Source organism: Filicampus tigris, chromosome 15, assembly GCF_054856515.1.
Source record: "Filicampus tigris isolate MCC_2025a chromosome 15, RoL_Ftig_1.0, whole genome shotgun sequence".
In the NCBI taxonomy this organism is placed as follows: Eukaryota; Metazoa; Chordata; class Actinopteri; order Syngnathiformes; family Syngnathidae; genus Filicampus; species Filicampus tigris.
Window position 1 is genome coordinate 20,084,394 of NC_141231.1, and position 23,603 is coordinate 20,107,996.

A 23,603-nucleotide genomic window follows, 5' to 3' on the forward strand; every position below is an offset into this window, starting at 1 on the left:
CTGTAGTGAGCGACTGGGAGGGAGCTAATGAAGGGCGGCCCCTGACAGCCCAGTGCTGTCCGTGGCCCTTGTGACCCCACCGGTGTCTGTGGCCCACGTGTCCCCAGTGGTGTCCGTGGCCATGGTAACCATGAAACTGTCCAACAGTACGACCATACGTTGTCACGAAAGTAGTAGCCAAAAATGGGACAGAAGTGGTTTTCGAAGGGGATGTTGTAGACCTGATGGACGGGGCTGAAGATGGACTGGTTTTTCTTGATGTTGAGACTGGAGAAGCTGTATTGAGTGATTGGGAGGGATCTAATGAAGGACGGCCCCTGAGAGCCCAGTGGTGCCTGTGGTCCATGTGACCCCAGTGTTGTCCATGGCCCTTGTGACCCCAGTGTTGTCCGTGGCCCATGTGACCCCAGCGGTGTCCGTGGTAACCATGAAATTGCCCGACAGTACGACCATTTGTTGTCATGAAAGAAGTAGCCAGAGACGGGACAGGAGTGGTTTTGGAAGGGGATGTTGTAGACCTGATGGATGGAGCTGAAGATGGACTGTTTTTTCTTGATGTTGAGACTGGAGAAGCTGTATTGAGTGATTGGGAGGGATCTAATGATGGGCGGCCCCTGAGAGCCCAGTGCTGTCCGCGGACCTTGTGACCCCAGCGGTGTCCGTGGCCCATGTGTCCCCAGCGGTGTCCGTGGCCAAGGTAACCATGAAACTGTCCAACAGTATGACCAAATGTCACAAAAGAAGTAGTCAGAGATGGGACAGGAGTGGTTTTGGAAAGGGATGTTGTAGACCTGATGGACGGGGTTGAAGATGGACTGGTTTTTCTTGCTGTTGAGACTGGAGAAGCTGTAGTGAGCGACTGGGAGGGATCTAATGAAGGGCGGCCCCTTAGAGCCCAGTGCTGTCCGTGGCCCTTGTGACCCCAGCGGTGTCCGTGGCCCATGTGTCGCCAGTGGTGTCTGTGGCCATGATAACCGTGAAACTGTCCAACAGTACGACCATATGTTGTCACGAAAGAAGTAGTCAGAGACGGGACAGGAGTTGTTTTAGAAGGCGATGTTGTCGACCTGATGGATGGTGCTGATGATCGACTGTTTTTCCTTGATGTTAAGACTGGAGAAGCTGTAGTGAGCGATTGGGAGGGATTTAATGAAGGGCGGGCCCTGAGAGCCCAGTGCTGTCCGTGGACCTTGTGACCCCAGCGGTGTCCGTGGACCATGTGTCCCCAGCGGTGTCGGTGGCCATGATAACCATTTAACTGCCCAACAGTAAGACCATATGTTGTCACAAAAGAAGTAGCTAGTGCTGGAACAAGAGTTGTTTTCGAAAGGGATGTTGTAGACCTGATGGACGGGGCTGAAGATGGACTGGTTTTTCTTGATGTTGAGACTGGAGAATCTGTATTGAGTGATTGGGAGGGATCTAATGAAGGGCGGCCCCTGAGAGCCCAGTGCTGTCCATGGCCCTTGTGACCCCAGTGTTGTCCGTGGCCCTTGTGACCCCAGTGTTGTCCATGGCCCTTGTGACCCCAGGGGTGTCCGTGGCCAAGGTAACCATGAAACTGTCCAACAGTACGACCAAATGTTGTCACTAAAGAAGTAATCAGAGATGGGACAGGAGTGGTTTTGGAAGGGGATGTTGTAGACCTGATGGACGGGGCTGAAGATGGACTGTTTTGTCTTGATGGTGGGACTGGAGAAGCTGTAGTGAGCGACTGGGAGGGAGCTAATGAAGGGCGGCCCCCGAGAGCCCAGTGCTGTCCGTGGCCCTTGTGACCCCACCGGTGTCCGTGGCCCACGTGTCCCCAGTGGTGTCCGTGGCCCACGTGTCCCCAGTGGTGTCCGTGGCCCACGTGTCCCCAGTGGTGTCCGTGGCCATGGTAACCATGAAACTGTCCAACAGTACCACCATACGTTGTCACGAAAGTAGTAGCCAAAAATGGGACAGAAGTGGTTTTGGAAGGGGATGTTGTAGACCTGATGGACGGGGCTGAAGATGGACTTGTTTTTCTTGATGGTGGGACTGGAGAAGCTGTAGTGAGCGACTGGGAGGGAGCTAATGAAGGGCGGCCCCTGAGAGCCCAGTGCTGACCGTGGCCCTTGTGACCCCAGAGGTGTCCTTGGCCCACGTGTCCCCAGTGGTGTCGGTGGCCATGGTAACCATGAAACTGCCAGACAGTACGACCATTTGTTGTCACGAAAGAAGTAGTCAGAGACGGGACAGGAGTGGTTTTGGAAGGGGATATTGTAGACCTGATGGACGGGGCTGAAGATGGACTGGTTTTTCTTGATGTTGAGACTGGAGAAGCTGTATTGAGTGATTGGGAGGGATCTAATGAAGGACGGCCCCTGAGAGCCCAGTGGTGCCTGTGGTCCATGTGACCCCAGTGTTGTCCGTGGCCCATGTGACCCCAGCGGTGTCCGTGGCCATGATAACCATGAAATTGCCCGACAGTACGACCATTTGTTGTCATGAAAAAAGTAGCCAGAGACGGGACAGGAGTGGTTTCGGAAGGGGATGTTGTAGACCTGATGGATGGAGCTGAAGATGGACTGTTTTTTCTTGATGTTGAGACTGGAGAAGCTTTTGTGAGCGATTGGGAGGGATCTAATGAAGGGCGGCCCCTGAGAGCCCAGTGCTGTCCGCGGACCTTGTGACCCCAGCGGTGTCCATGGCCCATGTGTCCCCAGCGGTGTCCGTGGCCATGGTAACCATGAAACTGCCCGACAGTACGACCATTTGTTGTCACAAACGAAGTAGTCAGAGACGGTACAGGAGTGGTTTTGGAAGGGGATGTTGTAGACCTGATGGACGGGGCTGAAGATGGACTGGTTTTACTTGATGTTGACACTGGAGAAGCTGTATTGAGTGATTGGGAGGGATCTAATGATGGGCGGCCCCTGAGAGCCCAGTGGTGCCTGTGGTCCATGTGACCCCAGCGGTGTCTGTGGCCCATGTGTCCCCAGCGGTGTCCGTGGCCCGTGTGTCCCCAGCGGTGTCCGTGGCCCGTGTGTCCCCAGCGGTGTCCGTGGCCCATGTGACCCCAGTGGTGTCCGTGGCCAAGGTAACCATGAAACTGTCCAACAGTATGACCAAATGTCACAAAAGAAGTAGTCAGAGATGGGACAGGAGTGGTTTTGGAAGGGTATGTTTTAGACCTGATGGACGGGGCTGAAAATGGACTGGTTTTTCTTGCTGTTGAGACTGGAGAAGCTGTAGTGAGCGACTGGGAGGGATCTAATGAAGGGCGGCCCCTGAGAGCCCAGTGCTGTCCGTGGCCCTTGTGACCCCAGCGGTGTCCGTGGCCCATGTGTCCCCAGCGGTGTCGGTGGCCATGGTAACCATGAAATTGCCCGACAGTACGACCATTTGTTGTCACGAAAGAAGTAGCCAGAGACGGGACAGGAGTGGTTTTGGAAGGGGATGTTGTAGACCTGATGGATGGAGCTGAAGAAGGACTGTTTTTTCTTGATGTTGAGACTGGAGAAGCTTTTGTGAGCGATTGGGAGGGATCTAATGAAGGTCGGCCCCTGAGAGCCCAGTGCTGTCCACGGACCTTGTGACCCCAGCGGTGTCCGTGGCCCATGTGTCCCCAGCGGTGTCCGTGGCCATGGTAACCGTGAAACTGTCCAACAGTACGACCATATGTTGTCACGAAAGAAGTAGTCAGAGATGGGACAGGAGTTGTTTTGGAAGGGGATGTTGTCAACCTGATGGAAGGTGCTGATGATCGACTGTTTTGTCTTGATGTTGGGACTGGAGAAGCTGTAGTGAGCGACTGGGAGGGATCGAATGAAGGGCGGCCCCTGAAAGCCCAGTGCTGTCCTTGGCCCTTGTGACCCCAGTGCTCTCCATGGCCCTTGTGACCCCAACGGTGTCGGTGGCCCATGTGACCCCAGCGGTGTCCGTGGCCCATGTGACCCCAGCGGTGTCCGTGGCCAAGGTAACCATGAAACTGTCCAACAGTACGACCAAATGTTGTCACTAAAGAAGTAGTCGGAGATGGGACAGGAGTGATTTTGGAAGGGGATGTTGTAGACCTGAAGGACGGGGCTGAAGATGGAATGGTTTTTCTTGATGTTGAGACTGGAGAAGCTGTTGTGAGCGATTGGGAGGGCTCTAATGAAGGGCGATCCATGTGTCGCCAGCGGTTTCTGTGGCCCCAGCGTTGTCCCTGGCCCCTGTGACCCCGACGGTGTCCCTGGCCCCTGTGACCCCAACGGTGTCCCTGGCCCCTGTGACCCCGACGGTGTCCCTGGCCCCTGTGACCCCGACGGTGTCCCTGGCCCCTGTGACCCCGACGGTGTCCCTGGCCCCTGTGACCATAACTCCACGTACAATTAAGACCATATGTTGTCAAAAAACTAGTCGGAATCGGAGATGGGGCAGCAGGGGATGTTGCAGAGATGATAGAAGGGGGTGGACTGTTTTTTCTTGATGTTGAGACTGGAGAAGATTTATTCAGCGATTGGGAGGGAGCTTTTGAAGGGCAGCCCTTGTGACCCCAGCGGTGGCCCTGGCCCCTGTGGCCCCAGCGGTGGCCCTGGCCCCTGTGGCCCCAGCGGTGGCCCTGGCCCCTGTGGCCCCAGCGGTGGCCCTGGCCCCTGTGGCCCCAGCGGTGGCCCTGGCCCCTGTGGCCCCAGCGGTGGCCCTGGCCCCTGTGGCCCCAGCGGTGGCCCTGGCCCCTGTGGCCCCAGCGGTGGCCCTGGCCCCTATGACCATACCTCTGCCTACAAGTACGACCACATGTCTCTAAAGAGGCAGTAATCAGAGATGGGGCAGGAGTTATTTTGAAATATGTTTTAGATATGATGGAAGTGGCTGAAAATTGACTGTTTTGTCTCGATTTTGAGACTGGAGAAGATTTATATATTGTGGACTTGATTGAAGTAGTATGAAGCAGACTACTTATTTGTCTAGTTGCTGCTGACACAGAAAAAGAAGTTTCAGATGAGGAAGGATATGTTTCTGAAGAGAATATTGAAGGACCAATAGAAGAAAATAGACCCATTCTACTGGTTGTTCCAACTGCTTGTGTCACTGGAGAAGTTGTACTTGCAAAAGCAGATGTATCTTGGATTGCAGTGGTTGGACCTGGATTAGTGGTCGTTTCAGGTGTCGCTGTCCCTGCATAAATGGATGTCAATGCTGCAGATGGAATTATCACTGACAGGATTGCATTATCTGGAGCCAGACCAATGTTTTTTCCAAGTGTTTCTATTACTGGAGAGGTTTTTGCAGGTGTTGCAGTCACTGGAGAAGTTGCCATAAGAGCTTGGGAGGGTGTTGGAATTGATGAAGCAGATTTAGATGTGATTGCAGTCGTCGGAACCGGAGTACTGGTTGTTTTGGGTATTGATGTTACCCGAGGAGTAGCTGTCTGAATTACAGAGCAAATTGTCATTCCTGGATGGGTCATAGACAGGGCTGCAGTCGATGGAGTCAGAGCAATAGTTGTTCCAAGGGGTGCAGTCACTGGAAAAGTTGTCCTAGATGATTCAGTCATTTCAGAAGATGGCTTTGGAACTTTGGAGAGAGAAGTCATTGTCGAAGCAGATGTATATGGGGATCCGTTGGATGTTCCAAGAATCGCCATTGTTGGAACAGTTGCTCTAGTTGATGCAGTCACTGTGGAAGTTGTAGGTACAGCAACACTTGTCCCAGGTGTGGCAGTCCCTGGAGAAGGTTTTGTTAAAGCCTGTGAGGGAGTTGTCATTCCTGAAACAGATGTTGAAATGATTTCAGGGGTAGCAGCTTGACGACTAACCAAGTAAATAGATGTCGGAGCTGCAGAGGAAATTGTTGTTTCCTTGAAGAACATAGACAAGATTGCAATGGTTGGAGTCAGACCAATGGCTGTTCCAAATGTTGGCATCACTTGAGAAGTTGTGAATGGAATGTTGGGAGTCATAGCTGAAACAGATTTTGTAGACAGGATTGGAGCTGGACTGCTGGTTTTGTGTGTTGCTGTCACTGCAGAGGTTTTTACAAGTGTCGCTAGAGCTTTGTAGGGAGTTGTTGCAGAAACTGATCTTTTAGATTGCACTGAAGTGGTTTGAGCTGGACTACAGGGTGTTTCGGGGATTGGTGTCACTACAGAAGTAAATCTCTGAGTGACAGAGGGAATTGTCATTCCCATATTGGACATAGACAGATTTGCAGTTAGTGGTTTCAGAACACTGGTTCTCACAAATGGTGTGGCCATTTTTGAAACTGTTCCTGGTATTGCGGACATTGAGAAAGTAGCTGAACGAGTTTGGGAGGAATCAGCGGTTGCTGAAGAGGATGATGTAGACTTGATTGTGGTGATTGAAGCCAGGCTTCTGGTTGTTCCAGGCATTGCTGTTATTGGAAGTGTTGTTCCAGGTGATCCAGTCACTGTAGAAATTTTAGCTTGGGAGGGAGTTGTCATTCTTGAAGCTGATCTTTTCCCTGGTGTTGCAGTCCGTGTGGTTGAGGCCAGAATATTGATGGTTTCAGCTGTTGCTGTAACGTCAGAAGCTGCCGGAGCTGCCGACAGAATTGTCATTCCTGGATAGAATGTAGACAGGATTGCAGTTGATGGGGTTGGAATATTAATGTTTCTAGCAGTTGCAGTCATTATCCCTGGTGTTTTCTTCACTGGAGAACTTGTTCCAGGTGTTTCAATCGGTGGAAAACTTGTACCAGGTAATTGAGAAGATGACCCAGGTGATTCTCTAACTGGAGAAATTGTCATCTGAGCTTGGTGGAGCTTTGTCATTGCTAAAGCAGACATAGACTGAACTGCAGTAGTTCGAACCAGACTACTATTTGTTTGGGGTGTTGCTGTCACTGCAGAAGTCAGTGCCTCAGCATGAAATTTCATTCCCTGATGGGACATAGACAGGATTACAGTGGATGGAATCAGACCAACTTTTGTTGCAAGCCTTTCCGTCAGTGAAAAAACTGTTGTTGGAGTTTGGGAGGGAGTTTTCAGAGCTGAAGCAGACGTTCTAAGCGGAATTGCAGTGGTTGAGGCAGGAGTACTGGTTGTTTGGGATGCTGCTGTCATTGCTAAAGTAGATGTGGGAGTTGTGGACACAATTGTCATTCCCGGATATGTCGTAGACAAGACTGCAGTTGATGTGCTCAGAATATTGGTTGTTCTGACTATTGCAGTCATTGTCCCAGGTGTTTCAGTCATTGGAAAACCTGTCACAGTTACTAGAGAAGTTGACCCGGGTCTTTCTGTGACAGGAGAGGTTGTTGGAGCATGGTAGGGAGTTGTCGTTGCTGAAGCGGATGTAGACTGTAATGGAGAGGTTGGAGGCAGACTATTGCTTGATTCGGGTTCATATTTCACTGTGGGTGTAGATCTTGGAGCTGCTGAGAGAGTTGTAGTTCCCAGATAGGACATAGACAGGATTTTAATTAGTGGCAGAATACTTGTTCCAATGGTTGCAGTCATTGGGGAAAATGTTCCTGGTGTTGCTGACATTGGAAAAGTAGTTGGGAGAGCTTTGGAGGAAAGGGTGGTTCCTGAAGAGGCGAATGCAGATTTGATTGTTGTGGTTGGAGCTAGACTACTGGTTGTTCCAAGTATAGCTCTTCTTGGAATAATTGCTCCAGGTGATCCATTCACTGTGGAAGTAGTAGTTGGAGCTTGGGGGGGGGTTGTCATTCTTGAAACCGATGACAGGATTGTAGTGGTCTGAGCCCAACTACTAGTTGTTTCAGATATTGCCATCACTGGAGAAGTTGTCCCAGGTGTTGCAGTACCTAAAGATATTTTAGTTGGACCTTGCATGGGAGTTTTCTCTGCTGAAGTGGATGTTGTAGTCAGGATTTTAGTGGTTGGAGTCTCATTACTGGGTGTTTCTGGTGTTGATGTCACTACAAAAGTAGATGTCGGAGCTACAGAGGGAATTGTCATTCCTGTATAGGATGCAGACAAGATTGCATTGAATGGAGTCGCACCAACTGTTGTCCCAGGTGTTCCTGTCACTGGAAAAGTTATCTTTGGAAGTGCTGCAGAAGCAGACATCGGTGGTATAGAGGGAATTTTTGTTCCCTTCTGGGACATAGACAGGACTGGAGTGGATGGAGAGAGAATACTGCTTGTTCCAAATGTTGCAGTCATTGTCTCAGGTGTTTTTGTCAGCGGAGAAGTTTTTGTTGGCGCTTGGGTTGGAGTTTTCATTGCGGACACAGATGTAAGCGGGACTGCTGTGGTTGGAGCCACACTACTACTCATTTCAGGTGTTGTCACTGCAGAAGTAAATGTCAGCGTTGCAGGGGATATTTTGGTTCTCTGATGGGATATAGACAGGATTGCAGTGGATGGAATCAGACCAATTGTTGTTCCAAGTGCTTCTGTCAGTGAAAAAGTTGTTGTTGTTGTTGGAGTTTGGGAGGGAGTTGTCATAGTTGAAGCAGATGTTCTAGGTGGAATTGCAGCGGTTGAGGCAGGAGTAACGGTTGTGTGGTGTGATGGTGTCATTGCTAACGTAGATGAGGGAGTTGTGGACACAATTGTCATTCCTGGATATGTTGTAGACAAGACTGGAGTTGATGTGGTCAGAATATTGGTTGTTCTGACTATTGCAGTCATTGTCCCAGGTGTTTCAGTCATTGCAAAACGTGTCACAGGTACTAGAGAAGTTGACCCGGGTGTTTCTGTGACAGAAGAGGTTGTTGGAGCTTGGTAGGGAGTTGTCGTTGCTGAAGCGGTTGTAGACTGTAATGGAGAGGTTGGAGGAAGACTACTGCTTGATTCAGGTTCATATTTCACTGTGGATGTAGATCTTGGAGCTGCTGAGAGAGTTGTAGTTCCCAGATAGGACATAGACAGGATTTTAGTTCGTGGCAGAATACTTGTTCCAATGGTTGCAGTCATTAGGGAAAATGTTCCAGGCGTTGCTGACATTGGAATAGTTGGGAGCGCTTGGGAGGAAAGGGTGGTTCCTGAAGAGGCGGATGCAGACTTGATTGTTGTATTTGAAGCCAGAATTCTGGTTGTTCCGTGTACTGCTGTTATTTGAACAGTTGTTACAGGTGATTGAGTCACTGTAGAAATCGGCATTGAAGCTTGGGAGGCAGTTGCTGAACTCAATGTAGGCAGGGTTGCAGCAGTTATGGCATGACGACTGCTTGTTTCTGTTACTGTAGAATTAGATGTCATAACTGCAGAGAGAACAGTCAGTCTCGGAGGTGATGTCGACAGGATTGCAGTTGGAGTCAGACCAATTTTTGTTCCAAGTGCTGCAGTCCCTGGAGAAGTTGTCACAAGTATTGCAGTCCCTGGTGAGGTTTTCCCAGATGTTGCAATCACTGGAGAAGTTGTCATTGCTGCTTGGGAGGGAGTTTTTGTTGCTGAAGCGGATATAGCAGAAAGGGTTGTTGTTTGAGCCGGCCTACTGGTTGTTTCAAGTGTAGCTTTCACTGCAGAAGTAGGTGTCTTAGGTGCAGAGGGAAGTTTTGTTTCCTGATGGGACATAGACAGGCCTGCACTGGGTGGAGTTATACCAATGCTTGTTCCAAGTGTTGCAGTCCCTGGATAAGCGGTCACAGGTGTTGCAGTCCCTGAAGAAGTTGCTGTGAGAGCCTGGGGGGGAGTTGTTGTAGACAGGATTGCAGTTGTTGGAGACAGACTACCGGATGTGACCATCCCTGTGGATGCAGATCTTTGAGCTGCTGAGAGAAATGTAACTCCTGTAAAGGACATGGACAGAATTTTAGTTGGTGTCAGAATACTGGTTGTGCCAACTGCTGCTGTGATTGGTGTAGCTGACGTTGAAAAAGTAGTTGACAGAGTTTGAAACAAAATGGTGGTTCCTGATGATGTAGACCTGATTTTTGTGGTTGGACCTAGACCTCTGGTCATTTCAAATTCTGCTTTTTTGGGAACAGTTTTTCCAGGTAACCCAGTCACTGTAGAAGTTGTAGTTGTTGCTTGGGAGTGAGTTGTTCCTGAATCGGATGTTGTAGACAGGATTGCAGTATTTGGAGTCAGACCAATCGTTGCCCCAAGTTTTGTAGCCCTGGAAGAAGTTGTTGTCCCTGTAGGAGTTGTCCAAGGTGTTGCAGCTACTGGGTAAGCTCTCCCAAATGTCACTGAAGAAGTTCTCCCTGGGGCTTTGGAGGAAGTTGGTGTTGCTGAAACAGATATTGCAGGTGGGCGGATTGTAATGGTGGATGCAGGACTATTAGTTGTTTCAGGTATGGTTTTCACTGCATAGGTAGATATCTGAACTGTAGAGGGAAATTTTGTTCCCTGATGGGACACAGATAGGACTGCAGCGGTTGGATTTAGACAAATGGTTGTTCCAACTGTTGCTGTCCCTCGAAAAGTTGTCACATGCGTTGCAGTCCCTGCAAAAGTCGTCACAGGTGTTGCAGTCCCTGGAGAAGATGTTGGAACTTGGAAGGGAGTTGTTCCTAAAGTGGCTGTTGCATAGAGGAGTGCAGTGATTGGAGCTGGACTACTAGTTGATTCGGGTGTGGCTGTCACTGCTGATGTAGATCTCTGAGCTCCCAAGAGAACAGTCGTTGCTGTGTAGGACGTAGACAGGATTTTATTTTGTGTCGGAAGAGTGGCTGTTCTAAACGCCGCTGTCATTGGTGAAAATGTTCTAGGTGTAGCTAATATTGAAAAATTAGTTGACAAAGTTTGGGAGGAAATGGTGGTTCCTGAAGATGTAGACCGGATTTTTGTGGTTGGAGTCAGACCTCTGGGTAGTCCAAGTACTGCTGTTTTTGGAACAGTTGTTCCAGGTATTCCAGTCACTGTAGGAGTTGTAATTGGAGGTTGGGAGAGAAATGTTGTTCTCAAAGTCAATGTAGACAGAATTGCAGTGGATGGAATCAGACCAATGGTTGTTCCAAGCGCTGCAGTCCCTGGAGACGTTGTCACGGGTGTTGTATTTCCTAATGAACTTTGCATTGGAGTTTGGGAGTGAGTTGCTGTTGCTAAACCAGATGTAGGCAGGATTGCAGTCGTCGAGGCAAGACTGCTGCTCGTTTCTGTCACTTCAGAAGCAGACTTCGGAGCTGCAGAAGGAAGTTTTGTTCGAGGATAGGATTTAAACAGGGATGAAGTGGTTGGAGTCATGCCAACAGTTGTTCCAAGTGCGGCAATCACTGAATATTTTTTAACAGATGCTGCAGTCACTGGATAAGTTGACTGCAAGCCAAGAGCTTGGGAGGGAGTTGTCATAATCAAAGTGGATATTGTAGACTGTATTTCAGTGGGTGGAGTCAGACTACTAGTTGTTTCATGTGTTTCTGTCACTGCATATGTTGGGGCAGAGGGAATTTTCATTCGCTGATGAGATGTAGATAGGATTGCAGTAGATCGAACCATACCAATGTTTCTTGCAAGTGTTGCAGTCCCTACAGAGGTTGTCCAAGGTGCTGAAGTTACTGGATAAGTTGTCCCAGATGTTGCCATCACTGAACAAGTTGTCATTGGGGCTTTGGAGGAAGCTGTTGAAGCAAATGTTGCAGGCAAGAATGCGGTGGTTGAAGTAGGACCAGCGGTTGTTTCTGGTGTTGCTGTCACTACAGAAGTTGCTGTCAGAGGAACAGAGGTATTTTTTACCCTCCGATGGGACATAGACAGTATTGCAGTGGATAGAACCAGACCAACAGTTGTTCCAAGTGTTGCAGTCATGGGAGAAGTTGTCCCACGTCTTGCAGTCACTGGAGGAGTATTTACTGATGTTTCCCTCACTGTAAAAGTTGTCACAGGTGTTAGAGTTGCTGGAGGAATAACAGATGCTGCAGTTTCTGGAGAAGTCGTCATCTGAGCTTGGGAGGAAATTGTCGTTGCTGAACCCAATGGTATTACAGTGGTTGAGATGGGACGACTGGTTGTTTCTGGAGTTGCTGTCACTACAGATGTAGATGTCAGAGGTGCAGACCAAGTTTTGATTCCAAGATTTGATGTAGACAAGGTACCAGTGGATGGAGTCACTCCAATGATTGTCCCAAGTGTTGCTGTACCTGGACAGGTTGTCCAAGGTGTTTCAGTCACTCCAGGAGTTGTCATTGGGGCCTGGGAGGTTGTCTTTGCTGAAGTCAATGTTTTAGACAAGATTGCAGTGGAAGGAGCTGCACTACTGGTTGAATCGGGTGTGGCTGTCACTGAGGATGCAGCTCTTGGACCAGTAGAGAGAATTGTCATTGCTGTGTAGGACATAGACAGGATTTTAGTTTGTGTCAGAATATTGGTTGTTCCGATTGCAGATGCTGTTGTTGGGCCTTGGGAGGGAGTCGTTTTTGAAGCCAATGTTTTGGACAGAATTGCAGTGGTTGGCACTGTACTACTGGTTGTTACATGTGTTGCTGACATTACAGAAGCAGATGTGGGAGCTGCAGAGAAAATTACCTTTCCCGGGTGGAATGTCGAGAGAATTGCAGTAGACTCCGTCAGAATACCGTTTGTTCCAATGGCTGGGGTCATTAGTGAAAATATTCCATGTGTTGCTGACACTGGCAAAGTAGTTGGCAGGGTTGGGGAAGAAATTGTGGCTCTTGAAGATGTGGTGAACCAGTTTGTGGAGGTTGGAGCCAGACTTCTGGTTTTTCCAAGTACTGTTGGTGTTGGAACAAATTTTACATTTGACTCAGTCACTGTAGAAGTTCTGGTAGAAGCTTGGGATGGATTTTTTATTCTTGAAGTGAATTTTGTAGACAGGATTGTGGCACTTTGAGCCCAACTACTCGTTGGTATAGTTTTTGTCACTCGAGAAGTTGTTGCACGTTTTTCTGACACTGAAAAAGTAGTTGGTTTGAGGACTGACTTTGTTGAACGGGATGTTGCAGACCTGATTGCGGCAAATAGCAGAAGATTAATGGTTGATTCAAATGTCACCGACACTGGAGAAGTAGTCAGAGCTGTGATAAGTATGGTAGCTGGAGGGGGTGTCATAATCCTGATTGCAGTGATTTGACCTGGTTTATTAGTTGTTTTAACTGTTTCTGATGGTGTAGAAATTGTACTTGCTGTGGCAGACACCGCAAAAGTAGTTGTCGGAGCTGGGGTGGGAATTGTGGTTCCTGGAGGGGAGGAGGTAGCTCTGATTACAGTGGTTGGGGTCAGACGATTGACAGTTTCAGGTCTTCCTGATACAAAAGTTGTTTGAGCTGTTTTTGACAGAGTTGTGTCTGAAAGCATTTTAGACAGGATTGTCATAATTGAAGTCTGACTACTGATTGATTCAGGTGTTGCCATCACCTGGGAAGTTGTTCTGGTGGTTGTTGACAATACTGGATTCAGTTGAGAAGTTGTTTTTGGAGCTTTGGAGGGATGTGTCTTTGCTGAAGTGGATGCCGTAGAAAACATAGCATCAGTTTGAGTCAGACTACTAGCTGTTTGAGATGATGCAGTCCCTGTAGAGGTAGATGTTATAGTTGCAGAGGGACTTGTTAGTAGGTGGGATGCGGACAGGATTGGAATCGATGTAGTTGAAAAACGAATCGTCTCAACTGTTCCCATCAGTGATGAAAACGTTGCAAGTGTTGCTAACACTGGAGAAGAGGTTTTCAGAAATGGGGAGCGAATATTCTTTCCTGAAGAATCTGTAGACTGACTTGCAGGGGTTAGAGCCAGACTACTGTTTTTTCTGACTGTTGCTGTTACTGTCACTGGAGGATAGGTTGCTGGAGTGAAGGAGTGAGATGTCATTCTTGGAAGGGAGGTTATAGAATAGTGTGTCGCAGTTTGACCAAGACTACTCATTACAACAGTTATGAACATTGGAGAAGTTGTTCCAGGCACTAGAAAAGTAGACGTCTGAATTTGGGAGGAAGTTGCCATTCCTGAAGATGTTGAAGACCTAATTGAAGTCATTGGAGCCAGACTACTAGTTGTTCTCAGTGTGGATAACACTGGGGACGTAATTGTCTGAACTGGGAAGCGAGGAGTTGTTCGTGACAGGATAATTGTAGATCTGTTTGCTGTGGATGTACTCTGACTACTACTTGCTACAGGTTCTGCTAACGCTGGATAGGTTGTTGGACCTATAAAAGGAATCAGGGTTCCTAAAGGGGATGGTGTAGATCTGATTGCAGTGATCAAATACTGACTACTCATTTCAGGCGTCACTGTAAGTGGAGAAGTTTTTCCCGGTGCTGCTGACACTGGAGGAGTTGTCAGAAGGTGGTCAACAGTCGTTTCTGAAGGTGTCGAGGACAGGACTGCAGGGGTTTGAACGACACCACTAGATACAGACACCATTGAAGTAATAGCAAGACCTGTTGAGGGAATTGTGGTTCCTGAATGCGATAATGTAGACTTGATTGCAGTGTTTGTAGTTGTTCCACATGTTGACACTGGAGAAGTAATTGTCGTCTGAGACATGTCGTAAGTTGTCATCCCTGAGGGGGACATGAACAGGATTGCAGTGGTTGGAGCCCGACTACTTGAGGTTCCAGTTGTCAGTGACACTGGAGAATTGGTTGTTAGAGCTGGGGAAGAGACTGTAGTTCCTGAAGAGTGGGTTGTAGACTTGATTGCAGCTGCTGGAGCCAGATAATTGGTTGCTTTAACTGTTGTCGACACTGTAGAAATAGTCTGAGACAGGGGGGAAATTGTCCTGCCTGAAGATAATGTAGATAGAATTTCAGTCGTCTGAGCCAAACTGCTAGTTTTTCCAAGTGTCGCTGACACTGGAGAGGTTCGAGGTGTTGATGACACTGGAGAAGCAGTTGTCGGTGCTGGAGATGTAATTGTGGCTCCCAAAGAAAATGTTGTGGAAAGGATCGCAGTTGGACCCAACCTACTGGTATAGCCATCAGTTGCAGGCACTACAGAAGTTGTTCCAAGTGGAGCCATCAAGGGAGAAGTAGTTGTCTTAGATGGGGGTGGAGTTTTTGATCCTGAAGGGGTCATAAACAGGATTGCAGCAGTTGGAGCCAGAAAGCTGGTCAACCCAACTGATGCTGTGGCTACAGAAGTTGTTCCGTGAGCTGCTGACATTGAAGGAGTAGCTGTCAGAGTTTGGGAGGTTGTGGGCATTCTTGAAGTTGTCCGAGCTGGGGAGGGAATGGGGTTTTCTGAAGGGGATGGTGTTGACACGATAGCAGTGGTTGGCACAAGATTACTGGTTGTTTTAACTGTTGCTGACACTACAGAAGTAGTCAGAGCCAAGGAGGTATTTGTGGGTCCTGAAGAGTAGGTTGTAGACTTCATTGAGGTGGTTGGACTCAGACTACCTTTTTTTCTTACTATTGATAATGGAGAAGTAGTCCTTAGAGCTGGAGACGGAAATGTTCTTGCTGAGGGCGATGCTGAAGACTCGACTGAATTGATTTGGGCAGGGCTGTTTTTTTCAGGTGTTGCTGACACTGGAGAAGTAGTCTGAGATGGGGAGGAAGTTGTGGTTCCTGATAGGTTTTTTTTAGACCTGACTGTGGTGACTGGCACAGCACTGCTGGTCATTCCAGGCGTTGCTCTTACATGTGTTGCTGACACTAGAGGAGTCGCAGGCGCTTGAGAGGGTATTGTTGTTCCTGAAGGGGATGCTGTGGACAGGACTGCAGTGCTTTCAGATGGACTACTGGTCGATCCAACCATTGCTATCACAGAAGTTGCTCCAGGTGTTGCTGACACTGGATGAGTTGTTCCTGGTGTTGTAGTCATTGGACAAGTTAGAGCTAGAGCATACATTGTATTCTTCATTGTGTTGGTTGGACTCAGACTACTGGTCATGTCCGGCATTGCTGACAGAGCAGGAGAGGTCATTGACATTCCTGGTTGGAATGTAGATGAGACTGTTGAGGAAGGAGTCAGTCTACTGGTTGGTCCGAGTGTTGCTGACACTGGTGAGGTAGTCAGAGTTGGAGATGGAGTTTGCATTGCTGATGGGAATGCTGCGGACAGAATTGTAGTGGTTGAAGCCGGACAACTAGTTGAGCCAACTGCTGCTGTGGATGCATAATTTGTTCCAGATGTGGCTGGAGCCGGACTACTAGTTGAGCCAACTGCTGCTGTGAATGCAGAATTTGCTCCAGATGTTACTGACACCAGAGAAGTAAATGTCGGAGTTTGGGAGGGAGTTGTGCTTCCTAAAGAAAGCATTGCAAGCCTGACTGTGGTGGTTGGAGGCAGACCGATTGATCTAGCTGTAGAAGTTGTTCCAAATGTTGCTGACACTAGAGACTGAGCTGTCAGAGCTTGGGAGGGAGTTATGCTTTCTGAAGGGGATGTTGTAAGCCTGATTGAGATTGTTGGAGTCAGACTAATTGTAGTTCCCACTATAGAAGGTGTCCCTGTTGCTGACACTGGAAAAGTCGTTGCCTGAGCCGGGGAGACAGTTGTGGTTCTTGAGAGGGCTATTGTAGACAGAAATTCAGGGGTTGGCACTTTACGACTGGTTGTCCCAAGTTTTACTTTCACTGGAGAAATTGATCCAGGTGTTGCTGAAACTGCACGAGTCATCAGGACTTTGGAGGATGTTGCTCCCAAAGGGTGTGTTGTAGACAATATTCCAGCAGTTTGATCCAGACTACGGCTTGTTCCAACTTTTATAGTCATTGGAAAAGTTGTTCTCTGTGTTGCTGACATAAAAGTAGCTATTGAGGGAATTTTGGTTGGTGAAGGGAATGATGCAGACCTAATTGCAGTAGTTTGAGCATGACTACTGGTTTTTCTGTGTGTTGCTAATACTGGAGAAGTAGTTGTCGACCCTGGAATAGAAAATGTTATATCTGGATAGGATGTTGACATGATTGCAGGTGTCAAAGTCAAACTGTTGGTTGTACTAAATGTTACTGATATTGGAGAAGTTGTTCCAGGTGAATCAGAGGCTGGCGTAGACATCGGAGCTTGGGAGGGAATTGCAGACACTGAAAGGGATGTAGTCTGGATTGAAATTGTTGTTGCAGTACTAATGGTAGTTGTAACTTTTCCTTTAAAAGTAGAAGTTTTTCCTGGTGTTGCTGCCACCGGAAAAGAAGCTATGAGTGTTTGTGAAGGAGTTGCCGTTCCTGAAGGTGATATAGATCTGATTATGGGGGTTGGAGACAGCTTGCTGGTTGTTCCAGGTGATTTCAAGACTTGAGGAGTTGTTCTAGTCGCCAGACCTAGGGAGGGGGTGGTTGTTTCTGGATAGGATGTAGACCTGACAGTGACTGGTGACATACCACTGGTTGTTTCAGTCATTGTTGACATTGGAAATGTTGATCCAAGTGTTGTCATCACTGTTATCACTGTTGGAGCTTGAAAGGAAGTTGCAGTTCCTGAAACTGATGTAGAGGGGATTCCAGTGGTTGGATCCAGACTCTTGGTTGTTGCCGACACTAGAGAAGTTATTGGACCATGGGCATGAGCGTTCATTTCAAAAGTAGATGTAGAGGTGATAGCTGTGATAGGAGCTGTACTACTCGTTACAGCTGTGATAGGAGCTGTACTACTCGTTACAAATGTCACTGAGGCTCGAGTTTCTCTAAGTGTATATGAACTTTGAGAAGTTGTCAAAGCTTGCAAGGGAGGTTTTGGTATTGAAGGGGATGGAGTAGACCCAGTTGTGGTAGTTTGACTAAGACTACTTGTTGTTCCAACTGTTGTAGTCAGTGTAGAACTTGATCCAGGTTTTGCTGACATGAGAGAAGCTGTTGTGGCGCCCGAAAGGAATGTAGTTTCAGGTATGAATGACACTGGAGAAATTGTACCAAGTGTTGTCAACACTGGAGGAGTTATTAGAACATCGAAGGGTGTCGTTTCTGAAGGACAACATGTAGCCAGGATGTCTGTGGTTGGGGCCAGACTACTGGCAGCTCTCAACACTGTGAAGGGAATTGTAATTCCTGGATAAGATATAGACCCGCTTGTGGTGGTTGGCCACTGACTACTGGTTGTTCTATGTGTTGCTGACAGTGGAGGAGTCAAATGAGCTGGAATGGAAATCATTGTTCCTGATGGGGATAACCTGTTTGCAGTGGTTTGAGAACGACTTGTGGTTGTCCCAGATGTTACTGGAACTGAAGTTGTTCCAGGAGTAGGTGATGTGGTTGCATTAGTTGAAGTCAGAGTAGAGATGGTTGTGGGCACAGGACTTATGGTTGAAACCACAATCGTCACAGCAGATGTAGAAAGTGTAATTGAGGTTGCATCAGTTGTGCTTACAGGAATAGTTGATGTGGTTCTTGATGTAGTCGGAGTGTTTTTTGGTACAGGACTTATGATTGGGTCAGAAGGAGTTGAGGTGGTAGATGAGGTGGTTGTGGGTGTTGTATTTGTAGAAAGTGTAGTTGAAGCTGCAGAGGTTGTGGTTCCACTAGTCAAAGTCAGAGTAGGGGTGGTTGTGGGCACAGGATTGGTTGAAGCCAGAGTGGTCACAGCAGCTGTAGAAAGTGTTGTGGAGGTTACGGTAGTTGGGGTTCCAGGAATAGTTGAGGTCAGAGAAGAGGTGCCCGAGTATACTGAACTTGTGTTGGTAGAGAGATTCAAACATGCAGGTGAAGTTGTGGGTACAGCAGTAGATGTAGTGTAGGTGGATGTGGGCATTTTAGCTGGGGTAGGAGTGGGAACTGCAGCAGATGTTTCGGTTTGTGAATGTGCTGAGGTGGTTGTAGGTAAAGGATTTGTACCGTGAGAAAAATTGTTCATCAAAGTAGGATATGGGCTGATTGTGGTAACTGTAGTTGTGGTTGAAGGAAGAGTTGCCAAAAGTGTCATAGCGGCTGGTGTAGTTGCAGTAGTGGAGGTGGCTGTGGGTACAGGACTCAGACCAGAAACGTTCATCGCTGTAGGTGATGTGGTTGTTGGCATAGTTGTTTCTTGAGGAAGAGAAGTCTTTGTGGTAGGTGTTGGGTGTTTTGGCACACCACTAGTAATGGTCAAAGATGTAGTTGGGATAAAAGCAAGAGTCACCACGGGTACAGCAGAAGTTCCGGTCGAGGCAGAGGCGGCACCGAGTACCGATGTGATTGGAACTACTGTCGTTGAGGCCAGTGGAATTGTGGGTACAGCATGAGAAATTGGAACTGTGGTGGTTGTGGGCATTGTTAATAAAGTAAAATCAGTCTTTGTAGTAGACACGGTAGTGGTTAGAGGCATTTCATCAGTTGTGCTCAAAGCAGAGGTTGTTGGTACAGAACTTGAGGTTTGTGAGACTGAAATAGTGGCCGGTAAAGTTGTGGGTACAGCAGTAGATGAGGTTGTAGTAGAGTTAGTTATGGGCATCATAGTAGTAGGAGGAGGAGGAGGAGGAGGAGTGCTCATCGTTGTTGTAGAAAGTGTAGTTGAAGCTGTAGCAGTTGTGTTTTCAGTGGTAGTTGAAGTTAAAGTGGAAGTGCTTTTGGATAAAGGACTTGTGGTTTGAGCAGGAGTAACCATTGTTGTAGATGATGACGTGGTTGTTGACACTGCAGTAGTCATGGTCAAAGATGTAGGTGTGGCAAAAGCAGGTTTCATTGTAGGTACAGCAGAAACGGAGGAGTTTGTGGTTACCGGACTTGTGTTTAGAGAGACAGCCATAGGAGAAGGTGACATTGTGGGTACGGGAGATGTGGTTTGATGAATCATAGTTGTGGTTTCAGAGAGAGTTGTTGTGGGTGCAGAAAGTGGTGTAGTGGCTGCAGCAGATGTCATTCTAGTCTGAGAGGTGGCTGTAAACACAGAACTTGTTAATGGAGCATGAGTGGTCATTGTGGGTGTAGAAAATGTCGTGGCTGTAGCAGATGTGGTTCCAGTAGGAGAGATGGTTGTGGGTGCAGGACTTGTGGTTGAAGAGACAGCCGTAGGGGAAGGTGTAGTTGTGCGTCTGGTAGGAGTGGTGCTAATGCGTAGAGGAGTTGTTGGAGAACAAGTCGTCTTTGTAGTAGGAGGAGCGATGGTTACTGCAGAAGAAAGTGGTGTGACCGAAGCAGGTGAAGTTGGAGTGGAAATTAACTGAGCTGAGGTGATTGTGGTCAAATCCAGCGTGATCATTGTGATTGTAGAAGGTGACGTTGAGAAAGGAAGAATTTTCGTTTTAGTGGTAGTTGAAGGCAGAGTAGATGTGGTTGTGGGTAAAGGAATTGTGGTTGAAGTCACTGTTGTGGCCCACAAAGTTGTTGGTACAACACGAGATGAGGTGTTTGTTAGCATCGTAGTTGTGGTTGAAGTAGGCATGGTTAACGGCACTGCAGTCGTCATGGTCAAAGGAGAGGTTTTGACCAATTGAGCGGTTTTTGTTGAAGGAGCTGGGATGCATTTTTGTGAAGGACTTGTGGCTGTAGCACACGTGGTCAATGTAGTAGATAAGGTGGCTGTTGGTATCACAGTTGTAAAGAGTGTAGCTGAGACCACATCAGTGGCGGTTTCAGAAGTAAAGGTGGCTGTGAGTACAGAACTTGTGGTTGGAAGAACTGTTGAGGCAGGTGCAGTTCTGGGTACAGCAGATGTTGCAGAGGTGGTTGTTGGAGCAAGAGCAGTCTTTTTGGTGGGTACAGGAGGGTGTGAGAGCACTGCAGTAGTTGTAAAAAGAGAGGTTGTTTTGACCAATGCAGGAAAAGATGTGATTACAGCAGACATTGTGGTTTGTAAGTGGGCTGGATCTGTTCTAAGTTCTGGACTTGTGGTTGGAAAGACTGAAGTAGTGACCTGTACAGATGTGAATGCAATAGATGAGGTCATAGGCTTCATGGTTGAAGTTGTCATTGGGGTTATAGAAAGTGCTGTAGTGGCCGCAGCGGTTGTGGTTCCATTAGTAAAAGTGGTTGTTGGCAAAGGTCTTGTGGTTGAAGACATTGAAGTAATAGCTGGTCGAGTTCTGGGCACAGTAGTAGATGTGGTTTGTAAAGGGACTGAGGGAGTTGTGGGTTCAGCACTTGTGGCTGGAGCAGAATTGGTTAGCGTGGTAGGAGATGAGCTGGTTGTGGGCATTGTAGTTGTAGTAGGAGAAGGAGTGGTCATCATAGTTTTAGAAAGTGTAATCGAGGCCCCAGCAGTTGTGGTTTCAGTATTGGTTGAGGAAAGCGCAGAGGTGGTTGTGGCTACAAGAGTTGTGGATGGAGAGACAGTCGTAAAGGAAGTTGGTGATGTGGGTGTAGCAGATGTGGTTGTGGGAAAGGTTGGAGTTGTCGTTGTGGCTGTAGAGAGTGTTGTAGTGGGCGCAGTGGTTGTGGTTCTGATAGTAAATGTAGTTGAGTGTACAGGAATGGTTGATGGAGAGATAGTAGTAATGACTGGCGGGGTTGTGGGAATTTTACTTGTAGTAGGCTCAGGAGTGGTCATCAGAGTTGTAAAAAGTGAAATTGAGGCTGCAGCATTTGAGGTTGCAGTGTTGGCTGAGGTCAAAGCAGACAGTGTAGAGAGTACAGGAGTTGTAGCTGAGACAGCCACAGAGGCCACACCAGTTGTGGATCCAGGTTTGGATGTGGTTGGGCGTATAGGACTGATGGTCTGAGAGATTGTACTAGTGACTGGTGGACTTGTGGGTACAGCATTAGGGAAGGTAGCAGAAGTGGTTGTGGGCATTGTAGTTTTGGTTGATGGAGTTAGTGAAGGAGCTGCGGTTGTTGTGACAAATTCAAGAGAGGTTGATGTGCTTCTTGAAGGAGTCAGGGTGGTTTTTGGTTCATGACTTGTGCTTATAGAAACTAATGTTGCCTCTGTGGCAAGCACAGAATGGGTTGTAGACTCTGCAGTAGGTGTGGTCAAAGCAGAGGTTGTTATGCCCCATACAGGAGAAGTTGTGGTTAGACCAGAGATTGATGTGGTGTGTTTGAGGCCAACACTGGTTACGGGTTCATGACTTGTGGTTATAGAAACTAATGTTGTTGCCTCTATAGTTGAGAGTACAACAGTCGATGAGGTCTTTGAAGAGGTGGCTGGGTGCATCACAGTTGCAGTTAGAGCAGGATTGATAATTGTAGTGATAGGAAGTGTAGTTGAGGCCCCTGCAGTTGTGTTTTCAGTGGTAGTTGATGTCAAAGCAGAGGTAGTCGTGGGTAATGGACTAGTGGTTGGCACAGGACTGGAAAACCTTGTAGGAGATGAGGTGGTCAGCTCTGCAGTACTCATGGCCAAAAATGTAGTTGGGACAATAACAGGGATCGCTGTGGGTAGAGCAGAAGTTGAGGTCAAAGCAGAGGTAGTTGTAGACATCATAGTTGTGGGTGGAGCATGAGCAGTCAGCGTGGTACTGGCTGCAGGGATTGTGGTTCGGGTTGTAGGATCGGTTTTGTGAGCAGGATTTACGGTTGGAGAGATTATGGTAGTGGATGGCGGAGTTATGGCCACAGTAGTAGGTATTGCGGCAGAGGTGGTTGTGCGCTTTTCAGTAATTGTGCTAAGAGCGTTTGTGGAACCTGCAGTAGAGGATGTGGTTTGTGAAGGAACTGTTGTGCTTTTCAGTACAAGTGGCAATAAGATGGTAGATGTAGTTGCGACAGTAGCAGGCATTACCATGGGTACAGCAGAGGTAGAGGCCATAGCAAAGGTAGTTGTGGTTGGAGTAAGAGTTGTCCTTGTGGTTGTAAAGAGTGTCACAGCTGCCATAGCACTAGTGGTTTGACTCATAGGGGTGATTGAGTATTCAGGACTTTTTGTTGGAGATATTGTGATTTTTGATGGTGGAGTTGTCGACACCGCAGCAGAGGTGGTTGTGTGCATTGTAATAGTTATGATAGGCGTAATTGCGGAACCTGCAGTGGAGATTGATGTGGTTTGTGAAGAGCCTAAAGTGGTTGTGGGTTCCCGGCTTGTGGTTGTGGAGGTTGGCGTTGTTGTCAGGTTAGATGATGTTGCTGTTGGTACCGCAGTTTTAGTGGTCAAAGCAAAGATTGTGACCAATTCATGAGAGGTTGACATGGTCATTGAAGGACATGGGATGCTTTTCGGTAGAGGACTTTTGGATGGAGCAGGTGTCACCATCATAGGAGACGAGGTAAATGTGGGTTCTGTTGTGATTACAGCAAGAGTAATCTTTGTGGTAGGCGCACAAGGGGTTGTAGGCACTGCCATAGATGTGGTCAAAGCAGAGGTAGTTGTGACCAATGCAGGAGATTTTATGGTTGGAGAAGTTATGGTTGGAGCAGACATTGAAATGGTTTGTGAAAGAGCCTGGTTTGTTACTGGATTAAGACTTGTTTGAGGGATTGAAATATTGGCCTTTATGATTGCGGGTACAACAGTATATTTCTTGGCTGGGACAGTTGTAGACATCTTAAGTGTGTTAGCAGTGGTTGTAGGTATTGCAGCAGGTTTGATCAAAGCATAGGTTGGTGTAAGAAAAGACGGGAAAGTTGTGGTTGGAGCAGAGACTGAAGCAGTTTGTGATAAGCCCTGGTTTGTTGTTGGTTTAAGACTTGTAATGAAAGAGACAAAAGTAATGTTCTGTGCAGTTGCAGGTACAACAATAGATAATGTCATAGCAGAGGTAGCTGTAGGTATCACGAGTGGAGCCAGAGTTGTCTGTGTGGTTGTTGAAAGTATCATTGTGGCTTCAGAAGTTGTTCCAGTAATAGAGGTGGTTATGGGTACAGCACTTCTGATTGGAGCGATAGTAGCAGCTGGTGTGGTTACAGGAATTGTGGTTGGAGAGACAGTCAGAGGTGCAAATGTAGTTGTGGGTACAGCGTGAGATGACATTTGTGAAGGGGGTGAGGTCATTGGGGGTGCAGGACTAGCGATTGGTAAGACTGCAATAGTGGCC

At 47.7% G+C, this 23,603-nt stretch overlaps 1 protein-coding gene across 1 annotated transcript in view; it reads right to left on the reverse strand.

Moving 5' to 3' along the window:
* The window catches only part of LOC147135996 (uncharacterized), a 34,023-nt gene that overhangs the window by 114 nt on the left and 10,306 nt on the right, over nucleotides 1–23,603 (reverse strand). Inside the window, exon 6 of the mRNA XM_086054280.1 lies at nucleotides 47–22,005. Coding sequence (XP_085910406.1) covers nucleotides 47–22,005 — 21,959 coding nt within the window. The remainder of the gene's footprint in view (nucleotides 1–46; nucleotides 22,006–23,603) is intronic.